General features: G+C 40.0%; 4 protein-coding genes across 6 annotated transcripts; 2 read left to right on the top strand and 2 right to left on the bottom strand.

Moving 5' to 3' along the window:
- Window positions 1–177: 177 nt before the first annotated feature.
- On the top strand, window positions 178–2500 carry LOC18031121 (mitogen-activated protein kinase kinase 2). The gene is made up of 8 exons (XM_006412741.2): window positions 178–324; window positions 457–541; window positions 829–963; window positions 1121–1345; window positions 1423–1605; window positions 1691–1914; window positions 1995–2040; window positions 2130–2500. Exons 1-8 carry the CDS (start codon window positions 248–250, stop codon window positions 2244–2246), a joined length of 1092 nt encoding a protein of 363 aa, XP_006412804.1. The 5' UTR covers window positions 178–247; the 3' UTR covers window positions 2247–2500.
- Window positions 2501–3103: 603 nt separating this feature from the next.
- Window positions 3104–4961, top strand: LOC18031122 (patatin-like protein 8). The gene is made up of 2 exons (XM_006412743.2): window positions 3104–4550; window positions 4629–4961. The coding sequence occupies exons 1-2, from the start codon at window positions 3276–3278 to the stop codon at window positions 4944–4946; spliced, it is 1593 nt and encodes a 530-aa protein (XP_006412806.1). The 5' UTR covers window positions 3104–3275; the 3' UTR covers window positions 4947–4961.
- Window positions 4962–5436: 475 nt separating this feature from the next.
- LOC18031123 lies at window positions 5437–13668 on the bottom strand. Of its 3 annotated transcripts, XM_006412744.2 has the most exons (15): window positions 13487–13668; window positions 11867–12396; window positions 11541–11793; window positions 10754–11046; window positions 9866–10045; window positions 8984–9730; window positions 8776–8873; window positions 8630–8689; window positions 8451–8539; window positions 7541–7999; window positions 7345–7419; window positions 7118–7188; window positions 6967–7024; window positions 6654–6876; window positions 5937–6565 (listed from the first exon to the last, which is right to left on the bottom strand). In XM_006412744.2, the coding sequence occupies exons 2-15, from the start codon at window positions 12265–12267 to the stop codon at window positions 5937–5939; spliced, it is 3636 nt and encodes a 1211-aa protein (XP_006412807.1). In that variant the 5' UTR covers window positions 12268–12396; window positions 13487–13668. The 3 variants fall into 3 exon arrangements, with proteins under 3 accessions (XP_024004595.1, XP_006412807.1, XP_024004596.1); XM_024148827.1 differs by lacking the exon at window positions 13487–13668 and having other exon boundaries at window positions 5437–6565; window positions 11867–12267; XM_024148828.1 differs by lacking the exon at window positions 13487–13668 and having other exon boundaries at window positions 8630–8680; window positions 11867–12267.
- Window positions 13669–15024: 1356 nt separating this feature from the next.
- LOC112082199 (protein ALP1-like) lies at window positions 15025–16977 on the bottom strand. The gene has a single exon (XM_024149549.1). The coding sequence runs from the start codon at window positions 16829–16831 to the stop codon at window positions 15236–15238; it is 1596 nt and encodes a 531-aa protein (XP_024005317.1). The 5' UTR covers window positions 16832–16977; the 3' UTR covers window positions 15025–15235.
- Window positions 16978–17655: the final 678 nt, after the last annotated feature.

Raw genomic sequence — 17655 nt, forward strand, 5'->3', positions numbered from 1 at the left:
AGTTAACCGATTTGTGTTCCGGTTAAAGTGGGTGATTTTAAGGTTCGGTCGAAGAAAACCGGGGAAAAACAAGTAAATGGAAGAAAACTGGAAAGTAATGGTCGAAGTCGTTGGTCAACGTCGTGAGCATGTGCTTGACTGATATTTATTTTTTGGCTTTCTTTCCCATTTCTCGCTGCTGACTAGTTTATGACGATATATAATGACCGAGTCGAGAAGAAAAGGAAGAAGCTCAAGGAAGTAGACAATGAAGAAAGGTGGATTTAGCAATAATCTCAAGCTCGCAATTCCGGCTGCTGGCGAGCAATCCATCACCAAATTCTTGTATCTACCTCGATTCTCTCTCTCTCTCTCTCTCTCTCTTCACTTTCTCGATAGATCTATGGCGTTTCTGTGTGCGGAAATGTCTCTGGTGTCTTTTGGGGGAGGAACTTAGGTTTTCTCTTCTTTTCGTAGGACGCAGAGTGGTACTTTCAAAGATGGAGATCTACGAGTTAACAAGGACGGAGTTCGAATCGTTTCTCAATCGGAGCCTGAAGTTGTAAGTCTTTCCTCTCCCTTTCTCCCTCTCTTTTTTTTGATCGGTTTTGATTTTCTACTAAATTTGGCGAATTTGGTACTGCGAATGAAGATTTTGCTGAGTGTTAAGGTTATGTGGAAAATGTGAAAGGGGTAAATTCGACTGGAATGTAGTTGTTTGGATCTGATCATAATTTGGAAACTTACAAAGATCGTTACTGTAATTTACACATCCAAAAGCTCATGTCTTGTTATTGATTGCTGTTGGTTAATCTGTCTCGTTGTGATTTTGTGTGTGTGTTGTTTCAGCTGTCTCCAATTAAGCCAGCGGATGATGAGTTGAGCTTGTCGGATTTGGACATGGTTAAGTTCCTTGGAAAAGGAAGCAGTGGTGTTGTACAGTTGGTTCAACACAAATGGACTGGCCAATTTTTCGCCTTGAAGGTACCCTCATAGAGTCGATATATAATGAGCTAATTTTCTTATCTTTTTTTCTCTATATGTGAAGAATTACAAATCTCTTTCGAATCAGTTTAGAACTATATACATATGTACCAAATCTTAATCTCTTCCTTGCATGACTCTGATGCTATATAATCAGGTAATTCAACTAAATATCGATGAAGCAATTCGCAAGTCAATTGCACAAGAGCTGAAGATAAATCAGTCGTCACAGTGTCCATATCTTGTTAACTCGTACCAATCATTTTACGACAATGGCGCAATCTCACTAATCTTGGAGTACATGGACGGCGGATCTCTAGCAGACTTTCTCAAATCAGTTAAAACCATCCCTGAGTCCTATCTTTCTGCCATCTTCAAACAAGTAAGAACACACAGGAAAACCAGGTCCAGCATCCATCGGTTTAGATATGTGATTTCTTGGAATATGTGTTAATACAGGTGCTTCAGGGGCTGATCTACCTTCATCACGATAAGCATATCATCCACCGTGACTTGAAACCATCCAATCTGTTGATCAACCATAGAGGAGAAGTCAAAATCACTGACTTTGGTGTGAGTACCGTTATGACAAACACCGCAGGTTTAGCCAACACGTTTGTCGGGACTTACAATTATATGTCTGTAAGTATCTCTTTCCCTGTTTAGCAATATCTAGTTTGAAACCATTTGAGGAATGTTATAACAACACAATATGTTAATGTTGCAGCCAGAGAGAATCGTTGGTAACAAGTACGGTAATAAAAGCGATATATGGAGCTTGGGTTTAGTAGTGCTTGAATGCGCAACAGGAAAGTTCCCTTATTTACCTCCGGATCAAGAGGAAACATGGTCCAGTGTTTTCGAGTTGATGGAAGCCATCGTTGACCAACCACCACCTGCTCTCCCTTCAGAAAATTTCTCCCCTGAGTTATCTTCATTCATCTCCACATGGTAATCTCTCGAAAACAAAATCTCGTCTTTGTTTTACCTGGATGATAAATTAAAATGTTCTTCTCTGCACTCTCTTTTAGTTTGCAAAAGGACCCGAACAGTCGAAGCTCTGCAAAGGAACTAATGGTTTGTTTTTATTATATAATCCATTTTCCATCTTTTTTGTATCCAATTCGAATGTTGAAATCATTCCTTGTGGTCGAAAAACTTTTCAGGAACATCCTTTCTTGAACAAATACAATAACTCGGAGATCAACCTCGCGTCCTATTTCACAGATGCAGGATCGCCACTCGCAACACTTGGGAATCTTTCCGGTACGTTCTCCGTTTAAACTCCGGGGAGACAATAGTGTCATCATCTGGTGGTTACTGTTATCATCTGAGATTTATTTGTTTTAACTTCCAGTTAAAAATTATCTTGATTATATAGATTTATAAATTTGTGTTGTTGCGGTATTCCAAAATTATAGATATATGAGCAAACATGAGAGTGCTTCTTGAGGATTTTTTTTTTTTTTTTTTTTACTTGAAACTCATTATTTGTGATACTTTGGATTGGAATCTTATGGGAAATAAAGAAGATCATTTCTAGTGTTTTTTCTAATGTTTTAAAATCGACTCTGTTCTCTTCTCTTCTCGACCTTTTTTTTTTAAAAGGTTCAGCTTATGTTTCAATATGTAGAATCAATTCACCCTTGTTTAGGTGTGGTTTATAATATATACATACTTCAATTATAGTGACGTTATTAATTTTAGTGACAAACGTTTCGATGTGAGAACTGATATTCCATTAAGAAAATGTGAAATGCGTTAATACAGTTTAATAATAAAAAACAGAATGGTGTAGATATTAAGGTGATGATTGAATGCTGAAGCCTAATTGATCATCAAACTCAAACGGACTAAGTGGCGGGAGAAAACAAAAAAAAAAGCTAGACGACTGTTTCTTTCTCTCAAACATAAATTTCATTAATTTATTAAGATTACACTCAAAATTAACTAGTTTAAATACTCGGTGGCTGTATATCTGCCAACGATGATAAATTTGGTAATGCTTATTAAAATATTCTAACAAACCTGAAAACTCAATAAAAAGAAAATCTATAAGAAAGAGCTAATTTGCTGGAGGCGGCGTCGGACGTGGGTGCGAGACCTTTCGGAGCACACGAGTAGTGCTTAGCAATGTCATGCACTGCTTCAAAAACTATAACAACAATAATCCAAATTTTTGTAATGAAAATGGTATATTAAGTTTTTAATATTTTGTAACACGTCTTTGAAAAGTACCGTTTCTATCCAGATCATTTCATCCACCATAGCTGCGAGAAGCTTCAGTTTCGACTTTCCCTCTCTTAACGGTTATGAATCGGCGCTGCGATAAGCCGCCGCCATTGGCAGTTTCCTCCAAGGGGAAGAAGAAGCATTTTGTCAATCACACAGCTCCCAACACTCCCGGAAATTACGAGAGGACTCAGACCAGCCCGACGTTGTCCACGGCTCGATCGCACGAACCGACGGTCGATTCCGATGATAAGCTCAGCTACGAGATCTTCTCCATTCTCGAGAGCAGGTTTCTCTTCGGTTACGAAGACCCAAGGCTATTATGGATTCCTCGTAGCCCATTACGACCCGGTGATTCCGAGGCTGGACCTTCTCCGAGATCGCCGTTGACTCCCAACGGCGTCGTTCTCCCGGGAACGCCGTCATCGTTCAGGAGTCCGAGAGGGAGAATCTGCGTTTTGAGCATCGACGGTGGCGGGATGAGAGGGCTTTTGGCGGGAAAATCCCTAATCTATCTCGAGCAAATGCTGAAAGAAAAATCCGGCGATCCAAACGCTCGAATCGCCGATTACTTCGACGTCGCAGCCGGATCTGGAGTCGGCGGTGTATTCTCGGCGATGATGTTCGCGACTAGAGACGGTAACCGTCCGATTTTCAAGGCGGAGGACACGTGGAAGTTCCTCGTGGAGAACGCCGAGGGGTTTTACAGATCAGGCGGAGGAGGAGGTGGAGGTGGAGCCGGAGCGGCGATCAAACGGGTCATAAGATCCGGATCCTCTTCGTCTTCCTCTTCTTCAGTAACCGCCGCAACGGCGAAGCTCGAGAAAGCCATGAAAGCTTCATTCGCCGATCTGACGCTCAAAGACACACTGAAACCAATCCTCATCTCTTGCTACGATCTCTCCAGCACGGCGCCGTTTTTATTCTCACGCGCCGACGCGCTCGAGAGCGACAGTTTCGATTTCCGTCTCCGAGATATCTGCCGTGCCACGTGGGCAGAGCCAGGCACGTTCGATCCGGTTCGCACGTGCTCCGTCGACGGGAAAACGCGGTGCGTTGCGGTTGGAGGTGGACTCGCGATGAGCAATCCGACGGCGGCGGCGATAACGCACGTGTTCCATAACAAACAGGAGTTCCCGGCGGTTACGGGAGTGGAGGATCTGTTGGTGTTGTCGCTTGGGACTGGTCAGCTTTTTGAGGTGAATTATGACTACGAGCAGGTCAAGAATTGGCGGGTAAAAGAATGGGCTAGGCCCATGGCTCGAATCTCTGGTGATGGATCCGCTGAGTTTGTTGACCAGGCCGTTGCTATGGGCTTTGGGCCGTACCGGAGCACTAACTACGTTCGCATTCAGGTTTTTTTTTCTTTTTTTCTAAACATTTTGAGTTTTTTTTGGATGAAAAGATCATTAGAAAAATACATTGTGGTGCAGCAGGCAAACGGATCGAGGTTAGGAGCTTGTGGGCCGAACGTGGACACGGATGCAAGAGCAGAGAATGTGAAGAAACTGACGGAGATAGCTGATGAGATGTTGAAGCAAAACAATGTGGAATCGGTTTTGTTCGGAAGCAAAAGGATCGGAGAAATGAGCAACTCAGAGAAACTAGAGTGGTTCGCGAGTGAGCTTGTGATTGAGCAGCAACGACGAAGTGTTAGAGCGTCTCCAACTGTGACGCTAAAGCAAGCTGTCTCCAAAACCAACCGCAACGCTATAAACGCAACCCTCACTCTCATATCTAAAGAAAGATGAAACGCCTTTAAAGACTTGTTTTTTTGGTGCTTTTATTGGTCTTTTCTATCTATTTTTTGTTTCACCGGTGAAATTTTCATTTATAAAAGAAAAATGAAGGGAATTAGACTGCAATTCAATATAGAAGTCGTAAATTTCATATTTTGGAAGAAGTCCGTTTGGAATTTCAGTGATTTGAATTGAAGTTTGATAGATAGAGCCCGAATATTATCTTATCTTCTCCAAGTTGTTAGATTTTTTTTGGTTTGAAAAAAAAAAATGCCAATTAATCGTGTTTTGACAATATGTCGTTACAAACTTTTGTGTTTTCTTCTGGTGAGTGAATCAGATTGTTAGATCATTGAACTGTGTCTGTTCACAAAGATCTAATTTAAAGTTCAGAACTCGGAAGTTTAAATTCTCCTCTGTCCTGAATCTTTCTACAGAAGAAACTGTAAATTTACAGACGAACTAAAATTAAACATGTATAAAACATAATATTGTGACCTGGTTCATGCACTCTAAAGCTAAATTTTATTAAGGAACATAAAATGTATGTACAGAGGCAATAATGGTTCTGAGGTTATGAAACTACAAAATCCCAAAGATTAAAGAAGAAGAAGAAGAGAGAAGAAAACTTGCCACTTATCTATATATCACTACACAACATTACTATCACTCTTTCTTTCCTGAAATTTAACTACCGACCTATCTTAACCGCCGGAGCAAATTACACCACCCATCACCAATAAACAAAAACAGTTTCACCACCCCCGAGTAATCCAACTATAAGAGAGAGAGAGAGAGAGAGAAAACCCTAAAAGATGATGATGAACAAGAAAAATAATCTATGTCGCCTAGTTTGTTGGAGCCAACCCGAATAACCGGTTTCTGGTGACTGGTTATTCTTTCTGGGGACCAAAACTTTTTTCCCCCCTTTTTCCTTATCTTTCTTCGTCTCTAATGGTATAACAGACGGGGACTATACAGAAATGAAGATAGAGAAGGAGCTTATACCATCATGTTTAAGTCTGAAAGGTCATCCATTGGTATTTGAAGTCCAAGGAGATCAATATCGTTATCTTGTAATGCATCGTCATCGATGTTCAACCATGAGCTTAGATCTCCTGCTTGTGTATCGAAATCATCTGGACCACCTAAACCGTCTGGTATCTGCAGGTGAGATAGGTCAAGAGGCTCTGACTCGTCCAGTGTCCCTAAGTTACTAAACTCGCTGTTGTTGCTGTTAGTTGGTTTGGACAATGACGTTCTGGTTTGCTCCAAGATAGTGACAGAAGAAGAAGAAGAAAACATCGGAGTTGTTTTGTGCCTCGGTTTTGTTTTCGATTTCCGTTCACCCTTGGCATTGGACAGTGCAGGCCGACCAATCTTGTTAGTTCCTCCGCCTCTTGATGAAGAAGCCTGTCCTTTTCCATCTCTGTCCCTGTCACTTCTCCTTCCTTTTGTACTGCTTGAAAGTGGTACCCCACCTACATCATCAAGCAGCAACTCTCTCTCCTTCATTCGATTTGACCACACCGTTTCATCTTTCCCTTCCCGTAAAGCATTTTCAGAAGAGTTAGCATAATTATCCGAGTTCTGCGTCATTCGCAATGCCAATGACGAGCTTGGTTGTGGTGCTGCCAAAAAGAGAAATTCGAGTTAATAGAGAGTTTGGGGATTTAAAAACATAGTTTACTGTTCTGTTAGGCAAAAACGATATCATACTTGAAGCTGATAGAATGTCTTCCTTGTCCGCGGGATTATCTTCAATTTGTGTCAACCCGGTAACGAGGATATTCTTAAAAGTAGACTCACTGAAGCAACTTTTTCCTGTCTCTTCGAATTGACGACATCTTCCTAGCGTCCTTTTCACGAAAGCAAATGCAGCCTGCTTTGATATCTTGTTAGCCGAACTCTTTCCACTTGCGGAGTGATGACGGCGACTTGCCTGTAAAACAAAATCCATATAAACTTAAGGACTGAAAAAGCGAACAAAGCTGACAAGTGAACACAATTAGGAAAAAATAGATGAATTTACCTTGCTCTTTTCATATGCCATTTCGATGAGTTTTTCATAACCGAGCCGATCAAACTCCCTAAGTAAAGAAAAAATTATCAGAAACACCATTAGATCACAGTCCGTATCATTAAAGGCGTGCAAGAAATCCAGAAGAAAGACAAATTCATACTTCTCCTGAAGTTCTTTCATTTCTTTGGCGGGCTTTAGTAACCGACTCAGCATCTCTTTCTTCTTGGAACCCTTCAGTTTTAAGATAGACAATATCGCAAAGTTAGCTATCTTGAGAACACAGTAGTAAACATGAAAAATGAACAAGATATTTCAAAGCGACAAGAAGTCATTATTTGACAACGTTATGATGTTGGAAAGAAGATAAGAACACGTGAGAAAACATACCACTTCGCGGATAGCCTCCTCTAACGTTTTGATCTCGTCAACTATTCCTTCATCCTCCATGTTTGAAATACTAGGCTGCAGAAGAAAAAAACAACGACAACACATCAATCCGCTAGGAAGTATAGCAACCCGAGTCCAAATCCAATAGCATCAGCAGGCAACATTTGAGAAGTAATTGAACTCCTGGGGAATATACCATGGGTTCCAAGCATATTCCAATAGATTGAGCTTCCAAGTAAATCTTCTCATCTATCCCCAAAGTTTCATATTGAATGTCTGAGAAGTCAGTGGATAGATGATCAGAAAATCTTCCATTGACCTTGTCGGCTAAGCTTTTTTCACCCTTGAACGGGATAACAGAGACATCATCTTCTAGTTCATCAAGTTCCAGCCTATCACTCCTATAACCATTGAACTCCACCATTTGATTCAAAACACTGAATTCTGACTCAGCATCGGCTCCAAATCCATCAAATTGCATATCTTCATTTTCACTGATTGAGTCCTCTGAGATTAGAGCTGATAGTAATCTCTGATAAAGGGGCGCAGCTTTAGATTCCACTCTGCTGGTTGTAAGTTCCTCGGGAAATATTTCACGACCATCGAATTCTGAAGATGTCCCGACTGGTGTAGTACCCATGGGGGAGGGTTCAACCTGAAAGAGAAAATGGTTATGACATTTTTTATAAAAATGAGGAGTCGACATATTAGAGCTGTAATAATCTTTACAAAACTGTGGGAAGGCAAACCTCACAAGACGCATACTCTACTGCGAAAGAACCAAAAAAAGACTCTATCATCAGATCACGTAACATCACAAATCTACACACATTTCCTACCCTTTCTCACATTTTTCCCTTTCCCTTGGGACCAATGAAAACAATCTATATACACACGCATAATGAAATCTGCACCTTAGTAATCCCAGCAGTCATGTAAACCCCAGCCCACTAGACCACTATGCAGGACGTAGAACGCAAGTAGTATAAACCGATTCAAGTAATATGCATATGCACAAACATATACAGATAATCTGTCACATCCTTGAAACTATGAGGTCTGAAGTATATAATCCATGTCTTATGAAATGCAGAAAGACGAATTACCAGCTCTTTCAAGAAATTGATATGTGCATCAGATATAAAGCAAAAGTAGCGCTCCATTTGCTTCCAGAAAGAGCTCGGAAAATTCTGAGCTGCATCAGAGAACCAAACCAATTATTCTAGATAAGAAAATCTGAAAAGAAAACCAAAACTAAACATAAACGAGAACCACGAATACTTACCAAAGCTTATAGCCGAGTTAACAGCGGCTAGTAGCTCTTCATGCCCATCATCTGAACCAACTAAGAAAATAAGAGAATTTTCTTAAATAAAAGAAGAGAAGTAAAATCAATCATGCCAAAGAACAAATCTGATTAACTGAACGTACCAAGAAAATCTAGTGTTGTAGCATTTGTCGCTGTAAATTTCTGACGTTTGTAAGCCTTGCGGTCAGAGAGTTTCCTAGTGGGTGGACGACCTGCCCTACTGCAGAGAGCACATGTAAAAAAGTAGGAGATAAGCCTCATGAAACCCAAAAACTTGTACACATACCTAAAAATCGGAAAAGAGAAGTACTTAGAAACAGGATATCTTACCTTTCATTCTTGTCAGAACTATTTCTTGCACTACGAAGTTGTTTTGCTGTTCCATGTTTCATTACTCCCATTGGGTTTACAGACCTTGTTGAACCAAAGCCACGACCTGTCCTTCCTTGTCTCCTCACACCATCACCAAGCTCTTCTCCAGAGACAAGCTTGTTTTTTCTTGATTGTAAGCCAGTGATGGAGAGTTTAGGAACATTCTGAAAAGCTTTCCCATCGACCTCATCAGATTGCTTTCCCTTGTCTTTAGATTTGATCTCAGGGGGGCTAAATTCTTCACTTCCTGATAAAGCTGTTGTAGACAAGCTATTTTCACCTTTTAATTTCATTTGAGGAGAAGCCGCTGGCGAGCGTCTATGAAATCCAAAACCTGTTTCACTACAACCAACATCTGACATGTTATCTGACGAAGGAATATCGTCATTGCTTGAAACAATGGGGACCAAGTTCGTTCTCCTTGCAACACGGGATATCTTTTGTGGTCTTTGACTGGCCCATTGAGTGACAGGTGGTGATGAAGACCGATTTGATGTCATGCGCTTGCGATTAGGAACCCCAGACAGTAATGGAGGTTTGTTTGTACAACCAGCAATATCCCAATCACTTGGAGAAGGAGTGTTATGGACAACCGGAGAAAGTTTTGGTGGCAGCCCTGATCCCGATCTCGGACCACGAACTGAAACATTTAATTTTGGATTTGAAGTTGGGCTTGAAGAATTGGATTCATCCTGAATATCTGACCTGAAAAGAACCCAGTAGAGATTAACAAGCATATCAAAAATTCATCAGAAAGAACACAGGCTAGAAAAATTGACGAATGAGATCTGCCGAAAAATTGACAGGGGTACTTAAGAATGTGAGTTTGTTTACACATACTTGTTGATAGCCCTCAGATTCACCCTATCCTTATCTGAAGCAATTGTTCGTTCTCTCTTCTCATTGTACAACGAATTGTGATCGGAATCCCTGGAGAGCAAGGAACGACCTGCCAAGCCTGTCTGCTGAGAGAGGTTATCAGATCTGGCATATGGAACCGCACCATTCGCTGCCCCATGCCTACACAAGCAATTCAAACAGAAACATTAACCAATTGAATGACCATCGACAAAGAATCGCAATAACCTTGTGAAAGAAGAGATAGTGCTCAATAAGACAGGCGCTAAGCAAATAATCTTCGGCGTTTTCTCAGCCACCTACCTAGATTCCATAACCAACCGAATGGATTAAAGCAATCTTTGAATTGAGGTTATAAAGGCACCAGTAAGAAAAATTGTGGTGATAAACGGAAGGCTTATCAACACACAAAATCTCTTGAACGCGTAAAGGCTCATCAATCCGAAGTTTACTTCCATAAGAACTGATATAATCATTCAAAATAGGAAATGAATAGCTATCCATTTAATTTTTTGAAATCCCATTTTATGAATATTTTCCTAACAAACTCCAGACGATGTATACTAGTATACTAGCAAAAGTCGCACATATTATGCTAACTTGCACAAGAAATAGCATTCCAAAAAGAGCTAAGAGTATTTGGGTGTAGACTACTAGACTGCCAGCCAAAAAATTCTGAAAAATCTTTCACGGTTCGAGGCAAAAAAAAAAAACCCATTTAATCTCAATTCTGATCTTAGCTTTGTTCTTTTCCACTTATCTCATTCAATGTTAACAAAACAAACGTAGAAAGAGGTAATGTGGAAAAGATAAGCTAAAAATCAGCATTTTGTATGGTTAACTGATTGAACCAAAAAAGTTAGGATATACCTTAACATGTTCGAGTCACCATTCAATCTCGACCGGGAATCACCAGCAGATTTCAGTATGCCCTGCTTCAAGTCCCTGAAACCATCAACAGCTTTATTTGAAGCCATGCTAGAAGGACCATCTGTTTTTATGCCAGATCGCTTTTTCTTCATTTTCGACTTTTCCCAACCATCAATACCAATTGAAGATCGATCTTCACCGTGAACTGCAGTATGATTTGCCAGCCTCACTGTGTCTTTATCCCTATCTACAGCAGCCGATTGTCTAACAATAGCATTACTTCGAACATCCATCTGAATCACATAATAGCAAAATTAAAACATTTTGAGCTCCTACTTACGAATTAGTAACAAATCAAAGTCAATAAATTAAAAACTGCTGGATAATTTCAAAATTTAGAATCCAAAATTAAAACAACAACCTGGGGTATGAAATTTTTTTAAGGTCTGAACACAATAAGCATAAAAGAACAAAAAAAGCAACTGGGAAACTATGTAGATCTAACATGACTAGTTCTCTGTAATATATCCTGGCTTCAAAATAATATTTCACACACATTGAATTCTAGAAGCACAATTACCTAAACGAAGAAGTTTCTATATATCTATCTGCTACTTACCATTTCTAGATTTTTCCTAGGATAACAGTCCAAAACTTTCATAAAAAAACTGGTTCAAGTTATGCTCCTATAGAAGACTACATCATGACACAAAAGGACTGCTCAGTAGAAGTATGAACCAAGGATAATAAACCAAGGCATGTCTTGTCAACAAATATCAGGAATTACCATGGAAGTTCGTGTACGCTTATTTAATGCACCGCTTTTAGGTCGTTCGTCCATCTTTTGCTGGTCAAGCTCAAAACAACCAGGCAGAGTCTGACCTTGGATTCCCATTTTACCTAAACCTGGCCCTAAAGCTAAGCGATCACCAGAACGGTCATTAGAAAACCCTTCTGGTCGAGACCTTTTCTTTGTTGGTACAGCAGGAAAAAACTTGTTAAATACAGACGAAGCTTCGTTGAAAATTTTCACACGCTCCCTGCAACAAAAAAAATTTCAATTAGGTAAACAGAACTCCGAAGAAGATTTCTTAACTTATCGTAACAAACTACCTGGCCTTCACATTATTTTCGCGTAGACCAGCCTTTAGTCTTTTGATCTCTTCTGGTATAGGTGATGGAATTAACTTCCCTTTCAGCGTTGTGCTTGGAGATTCATCTCCTTGAATCCCAAGAGCAATATTCACATGACGCTTAAAGTCACCTTGACGAATAGACTTGTGATCTGCGGCAACCACTTTAGGATCAAAACGCAAACACTGAAAGAAGTTTGTTACATCGGTTTGTGCTAATGGCGAAGTGCTCCTCAACATGTTCGGATGAGAAGATGAGACAGGATGTTCCATCGTCTCACGAAAGCTACTAGATCTATCCATCTGTGAAGCTAGATTAGACCTGTATAAAGACCTATCTGGTCCACCAGAAGAATAATCAAACTTCCCAGGTGCTGACATTCCCTTAGCTTTTGCAAGTCCACTGTTTTATTTATAAACTCTATACGCGCAGTGGCACATGACAAGCTTGCAGAGTTGCAGAACATAAATGCTAAATTCTCAGCTGTCGAATTATTTGAGAAGGTACACCTGCAAAATGACAGGCGGAATCAAAACCTCAGTGACAAGCCCCTAGAACAATTTAACACTAGAACGGCATTGCGAGACAAACAAATCAAAGATATTTGTAAGTAGCATACATGAAAACAAGCAATATAATGAACCATTTCATGCACTAACAAGGTCTTCAAAAAAGCAAATATATATATATATGTATATATATATATGTATATATTCTCAAAATCTATACAAATAAATTCTCAAAATCTATACAAATATAGAATCAAAAGAATTTATCAATTAGGTTTCAGAGTACTTCAGGCTTTTCAAATAATTGTCACCCATATTTGCTTCATAATGGCAGAAACTGCCGCAATCATGCTTAGAGCCATATCATCACATATAAGTTAGCAACTAACCTACTATCCAACTGAAGAGCTTAAACCAATAAGGGAAAGAAAAAAAATGAATCTACCAAATTCGCTGTGTACAAAATTGCAAAAAGCTAATAGTAAAATGGAAATGAACTACACAAGAATATAGATAATATTCAAATAAATCTAACATAGTTCCTGAAGAACTATCCTCTTTCTCTGACTGAGATCCAGGTGAAAGGTGTTGAATTATCATCCAAATTCAATTCTTCATAATCATAGTACGTCAAACAGAGGACAAAATTTAGATAGTCAAATCACCAATCCAGTGAAATACCTATCATCAATCACACAATCCAATTTGAAAAGAAAGAAAGATAATTCCTTAAAATGCCTTCTAATCTGCATTGCCGACTAATTTATGAAACTAAACTTCAGACAGATTATTATTCAAACCAAAAATACAGAAATTGAACCGACTCTTCTCCTGAAAATTCGTCCTTTCACCATAATCGAACTCCATTATCATAAACACCCAACAAACTAGAAGTAACCAAAGTTCACAGCTTAAAATAATCAACGGAAACGTTAACACAAGAAAACCCTAGAACAGAAATGAATCAAAATCAAACGAACTTCATGAAGACGAAGTCAATCGTCTTCAATAAGCAGTGAAACCCACAGAAATGGGACCCTATAACCCGGATCAAACTTCAAAGATGGAAGATGAGAACGAAACCTCGTACCTCGAATCAAAATCGCAGCGAAGGAAAACACAATTTCCCTCAGTTACAACAAAGAAAACTCTCTCGCAAAATCAGGGGCTTCTGAGATTGGATCGTTGAAATGAGTACGTGAAGAGCTCGGAATCGAAATCGAAATCCAACGACGTCCCTGTAACAGCCATGAGAGGACGGGATCGAGACGAACCGCGCGTTCGTTGCTTGCTTGTTTTTGATCGGCAAATGGAATTGGCTATTATGAAATTACCATATTACCCATTGGATAAACCCACAGGTGACCGGTCCCCTATGGTGACAGTAGGGGTAATCTGGTAATATTAGTTACGATTCAAGCCGGCTTGAAAGTAGCTAAATGGCTTTTTTTTAAGGAACAAAGCTGTGACGATTGACGAATGACGATTGTTACTGTTTATTATATATTGGCCGAACCATTGGATAATATCACAATTTTAAACAAATTATAAAAAGGGAAAGAAAATCATTTTTTCGTTCAAAATGTAAACTTATCTTTCCAGTAATCCACATTCATTTAACTCTAACATCTTTTTAGATCGAAAAACATTTCATCCTTGATGTCATCTTAATTGCATTGAGATTTGTCCAAAGCAAATATGTTAATTACATAATTAAAAACCCATAATTAGGACCTTTACAAATTGTTGAATCATGACTTTTGACTATTAATCATTGCTTTGGTTATTAGATAGAAATTTAATAAATACAAGCATCTGTTGACTATGTAAGTTCTGAGTATTTTATATCAAGGAAATCTCACTAACGATGGTTTCTTAAAAAAAGGATTTTGAGTTTAGTAAAATAAATGATGTTGATGTGGTTTCAAATGTTCGCAAAGATAGTGTGTCGCAAAATCACAGTAAACATCAATATGCAAATTAATACCGGAAATGTCATGTGAAAGAAAAGAAACCCTCATAACATGGTTGTTGTCTTTCTCCTGTGTGTATCATTAAGCCTAAACATGCTTATCTCTTTCAACATATAGTAAACCCAAGTTAACAATATTACATGTTTATTCAGAGGAAAAGGAACATACAGTCTTGTAAGTTGTATAGAGTTGGTATCTTTTCGCTCCAAATCATTCAGAAGCTCAAATTGTTCACCTTGTGATACAGTCAAGGTTGCTAACTTCTACCACCAAATCTCCTTAGAATACTATTCCCAAAAGACAAGAACAAATGCAAGTTCACCATTTGACCAAAACCAAAAGCAAGATCTTCATAATATCTTATGGTGTGTGATGCAGATTTAGAACGAGAGAAACCCATACGTGAACTAAGATTGAAAACAAAAAAATACACAAGGAAAATATTTGCAAGCCCATCTTTTCTTGTGTTCGGGAATGTAAAGAAACAGAGTTATGTGCCAAGGCAACTATCATCGTTTTCTGAGCCAGAGCTTGTAATGGTTATCGATGAACATTGCTTCGCTCCACTGATTGATCATCAAATTACAGATCTTTGACTAAAGTGGAACCATTTTTGTTCTTCCTATTCGTGTGAAATATTTGAAAGAACAAAGGGTTTCAAATTCAATCTGTGTATAAAATACATGAACTAAAGATTACACAGTTCTAATGATTACAACAAAAAAAATCAGCCAATTCTAACACTCATCTCCAACTATGCTTTTGTATCCAATCCCTAAAAATACCCTCTTTTTTATTCCTAATCTGGAAAAAGAATTTGCAATAAAAAATCAGTTTAATGAAAAGAAAAAAAACAGAGTCCATAACTATAGAGTCCTTGTGCCGGCGAGGCCACGATGCAAGAGATTGTGAGAGATCTGATCCCTCTTGTTAGCTGCAGTTGCAGATCGGAGATTATTCTCCGGCACCGTAACATCATCGAAGACCTCGAACTTCAGCTCCGGCGCCATCTCCTCGTTCCTCATCTCACAGATGTTATGCAGCACACAGCAAGCACCAAGCACGTACGGAAGATCCTGAAGCTTCACCTCCGTCCGCTTCTGCAGACAAGCCCACCGTCCTTTAAGCCGCTCAAACGCCGCCGTCGCGATCTTTTGAATCTCGCCGATGTTCTCGTTGAATCCGTGCTGCGTCCACGTCAGATTCTGCCTCGCGTACGGCACTAGAAGCCAATCGGTCAACGGAAACCCGGCGTTTCCGACGATCCAGCCGTCGCGCAGCATCCCACGCGCCGCTCGTTGCCGGGAAAGCGACGATTTATCGAGGATCTGATCGTCGGTGAGAGATCCTGGGTTTCCGATACACACGTCGGTGAAGATCCCGTCGGCGTTAACGACTCCTTGGACGGTGATCGAGTACGACGTCTTCTGGTTCCTCTCCGTGTGCCTCTTGTTGAAATACGCCGCCACGTGGACTTTCGGAGCGATGATCGGGATGTGTGTGGTGTAGATCGATCCGACGACGTTTGGGATTTTGTGGATCGATTCGAATCTCTCTTTCGTCGATTGAGTCTCCGAATCCGACGGCCACCGGAGATACTTGGGCATGAGGACGTCGTAGATCGCGCGGCAGACTTCGATGACTAGCTTGTGGCAGGTGGAGATCCCGAGCCCGAACCGCTCCGACACGTGGCGTAACGGAGCTCCTGTAGCTAAACGCCAAACGCAAACGCCAACGCGTTTAGGAGCTGGAATCGCGTCGCGGAGCATCGTGTTTTTCTTCGTCACCGTCGCGTCTAGCTCCTCGCATATCAGATTAAACGTGGCTTTGCTCATCCGAAACTCTCGCCGGAACTCTTCCTCCGGAAAATCCGGCCGGCTTACTCGGTCCCACCAATCCGTCGTCCGTTCCTTCACCCACAACCTCCTGTGACTCGGCCCGGAACTACTAGGGATATCCGTCGCCGGAACCGGAGCTGCGACGGTTTCTTCGCCGGAAGCCGCCGCCGCAGTAACCGCAGCAGCAGCAACAGCTGATTTTCGTGCGCGTTTCGAACGCGGACCATCGGTTTCACCGGCGGCAGAGTAATGACCTTGCAACTGATTGTAGTAACCATCCATTGTTTCCACTTTCTTCTTGTGATTAGCTTCGAGAAGAGACTTTTCTTGACAAGATTCGAAATCCCACTGTACTTGTTGCTGTTTCGCTTCTTCGTCCAGTAGCAAAAGCGTCGCGAGTATATCTCCAAACGCAGCTTTATCACCACCATTCACAGCTCCAGCTCCAGCTCCTCCGCCGCCTTCGTCTTCCTTTCTTGGTCGTTTCTTAGGGTTTGTACTGTCGTTACCAAAACCTTCGAATCCGAAATCAGAAGGAGTAGAGTCCATGTCTTGAAATAGACCAAGGAAATGGGAACACTCGTCTTCTTGTAGGTATGGAAATGGGAAAGCAGAGATTTCCATTAAAGGGCGGGGAAAAAGTTTGTTGTTTGACGGATTTGGTTTGAAAAGTGTTTGACTTGCTTAGATGTGAAATCAATTAAAAGCTTCCAAGTGTTTGAATTTGAAAGACAACGATTTTGGGTTTTAATGGTTCTTGGTTTCAGACATTTATATATAAAAAAATGGTTTCTTTGGCTGCGAGGAGGAAGATACAGAGAGGAAGGAAGCGCGTGAAGGTGTGAACGCGGTGAGCGCGATGGGTTTGACGGTGACTTGACTTTCTTTTCCAAATTATATTTTTGTATTATTTTATTTAGATGAAGCGTTTACTGGTCACTGTTTCATTGCGAGCTTGCACCGCGTAAAACTTGTTTGATAAAATATCATAAAAAGACAAAAAGAACACATGTTTGATAAAGCGTTATATGTTGTTATATATATATATATATATATCAGATTCTATATGCACAGACCATAGCGCACAATAATCTAGCAAGATTTTTTTCAATGATAGCAACTATAAAATCTGATGGAAATTATGGATGATTTTCAGTGGCATCCGCAAACTAAAAATTTTGATTTATTTATAGAATCATCTGATGATTTTTTAATTGAAAAGCAAGACCGTATTCTTTTAAATTGTAATAGATCTATGACTAGATTTAGCTATGAGTATTGACTATGTCAATTTAAGTTGTTTAAGATCTCAAAGACTTTACAAGACATCAAAGTTATTTTACTGAATCTTATCTACCAAAATCAAAAGAGACTCAAATCCAAACGGTTGTAATTTCCATTTTCAGATATTTCTAAATATAACTAAATCATATAAACAAAAATTAGGA

Source organism: Eutrema salsugineum, unplaced genomic scaffold, assembly GCF_000478725.1.
Source record: "Eutrema salsugineum unplaced genomic scaffold, Eutsalg1_0 scaffold_1, whole genome shotgun sequence".
Classification (NCBI taxonomy): domain Eukaryota; kingdom Viridiplantae; phylum Streptophyta; class Magnoliopsida; order Brassicales; family Brassicaceae; genus Eutrema; species Eutrema salsugineum.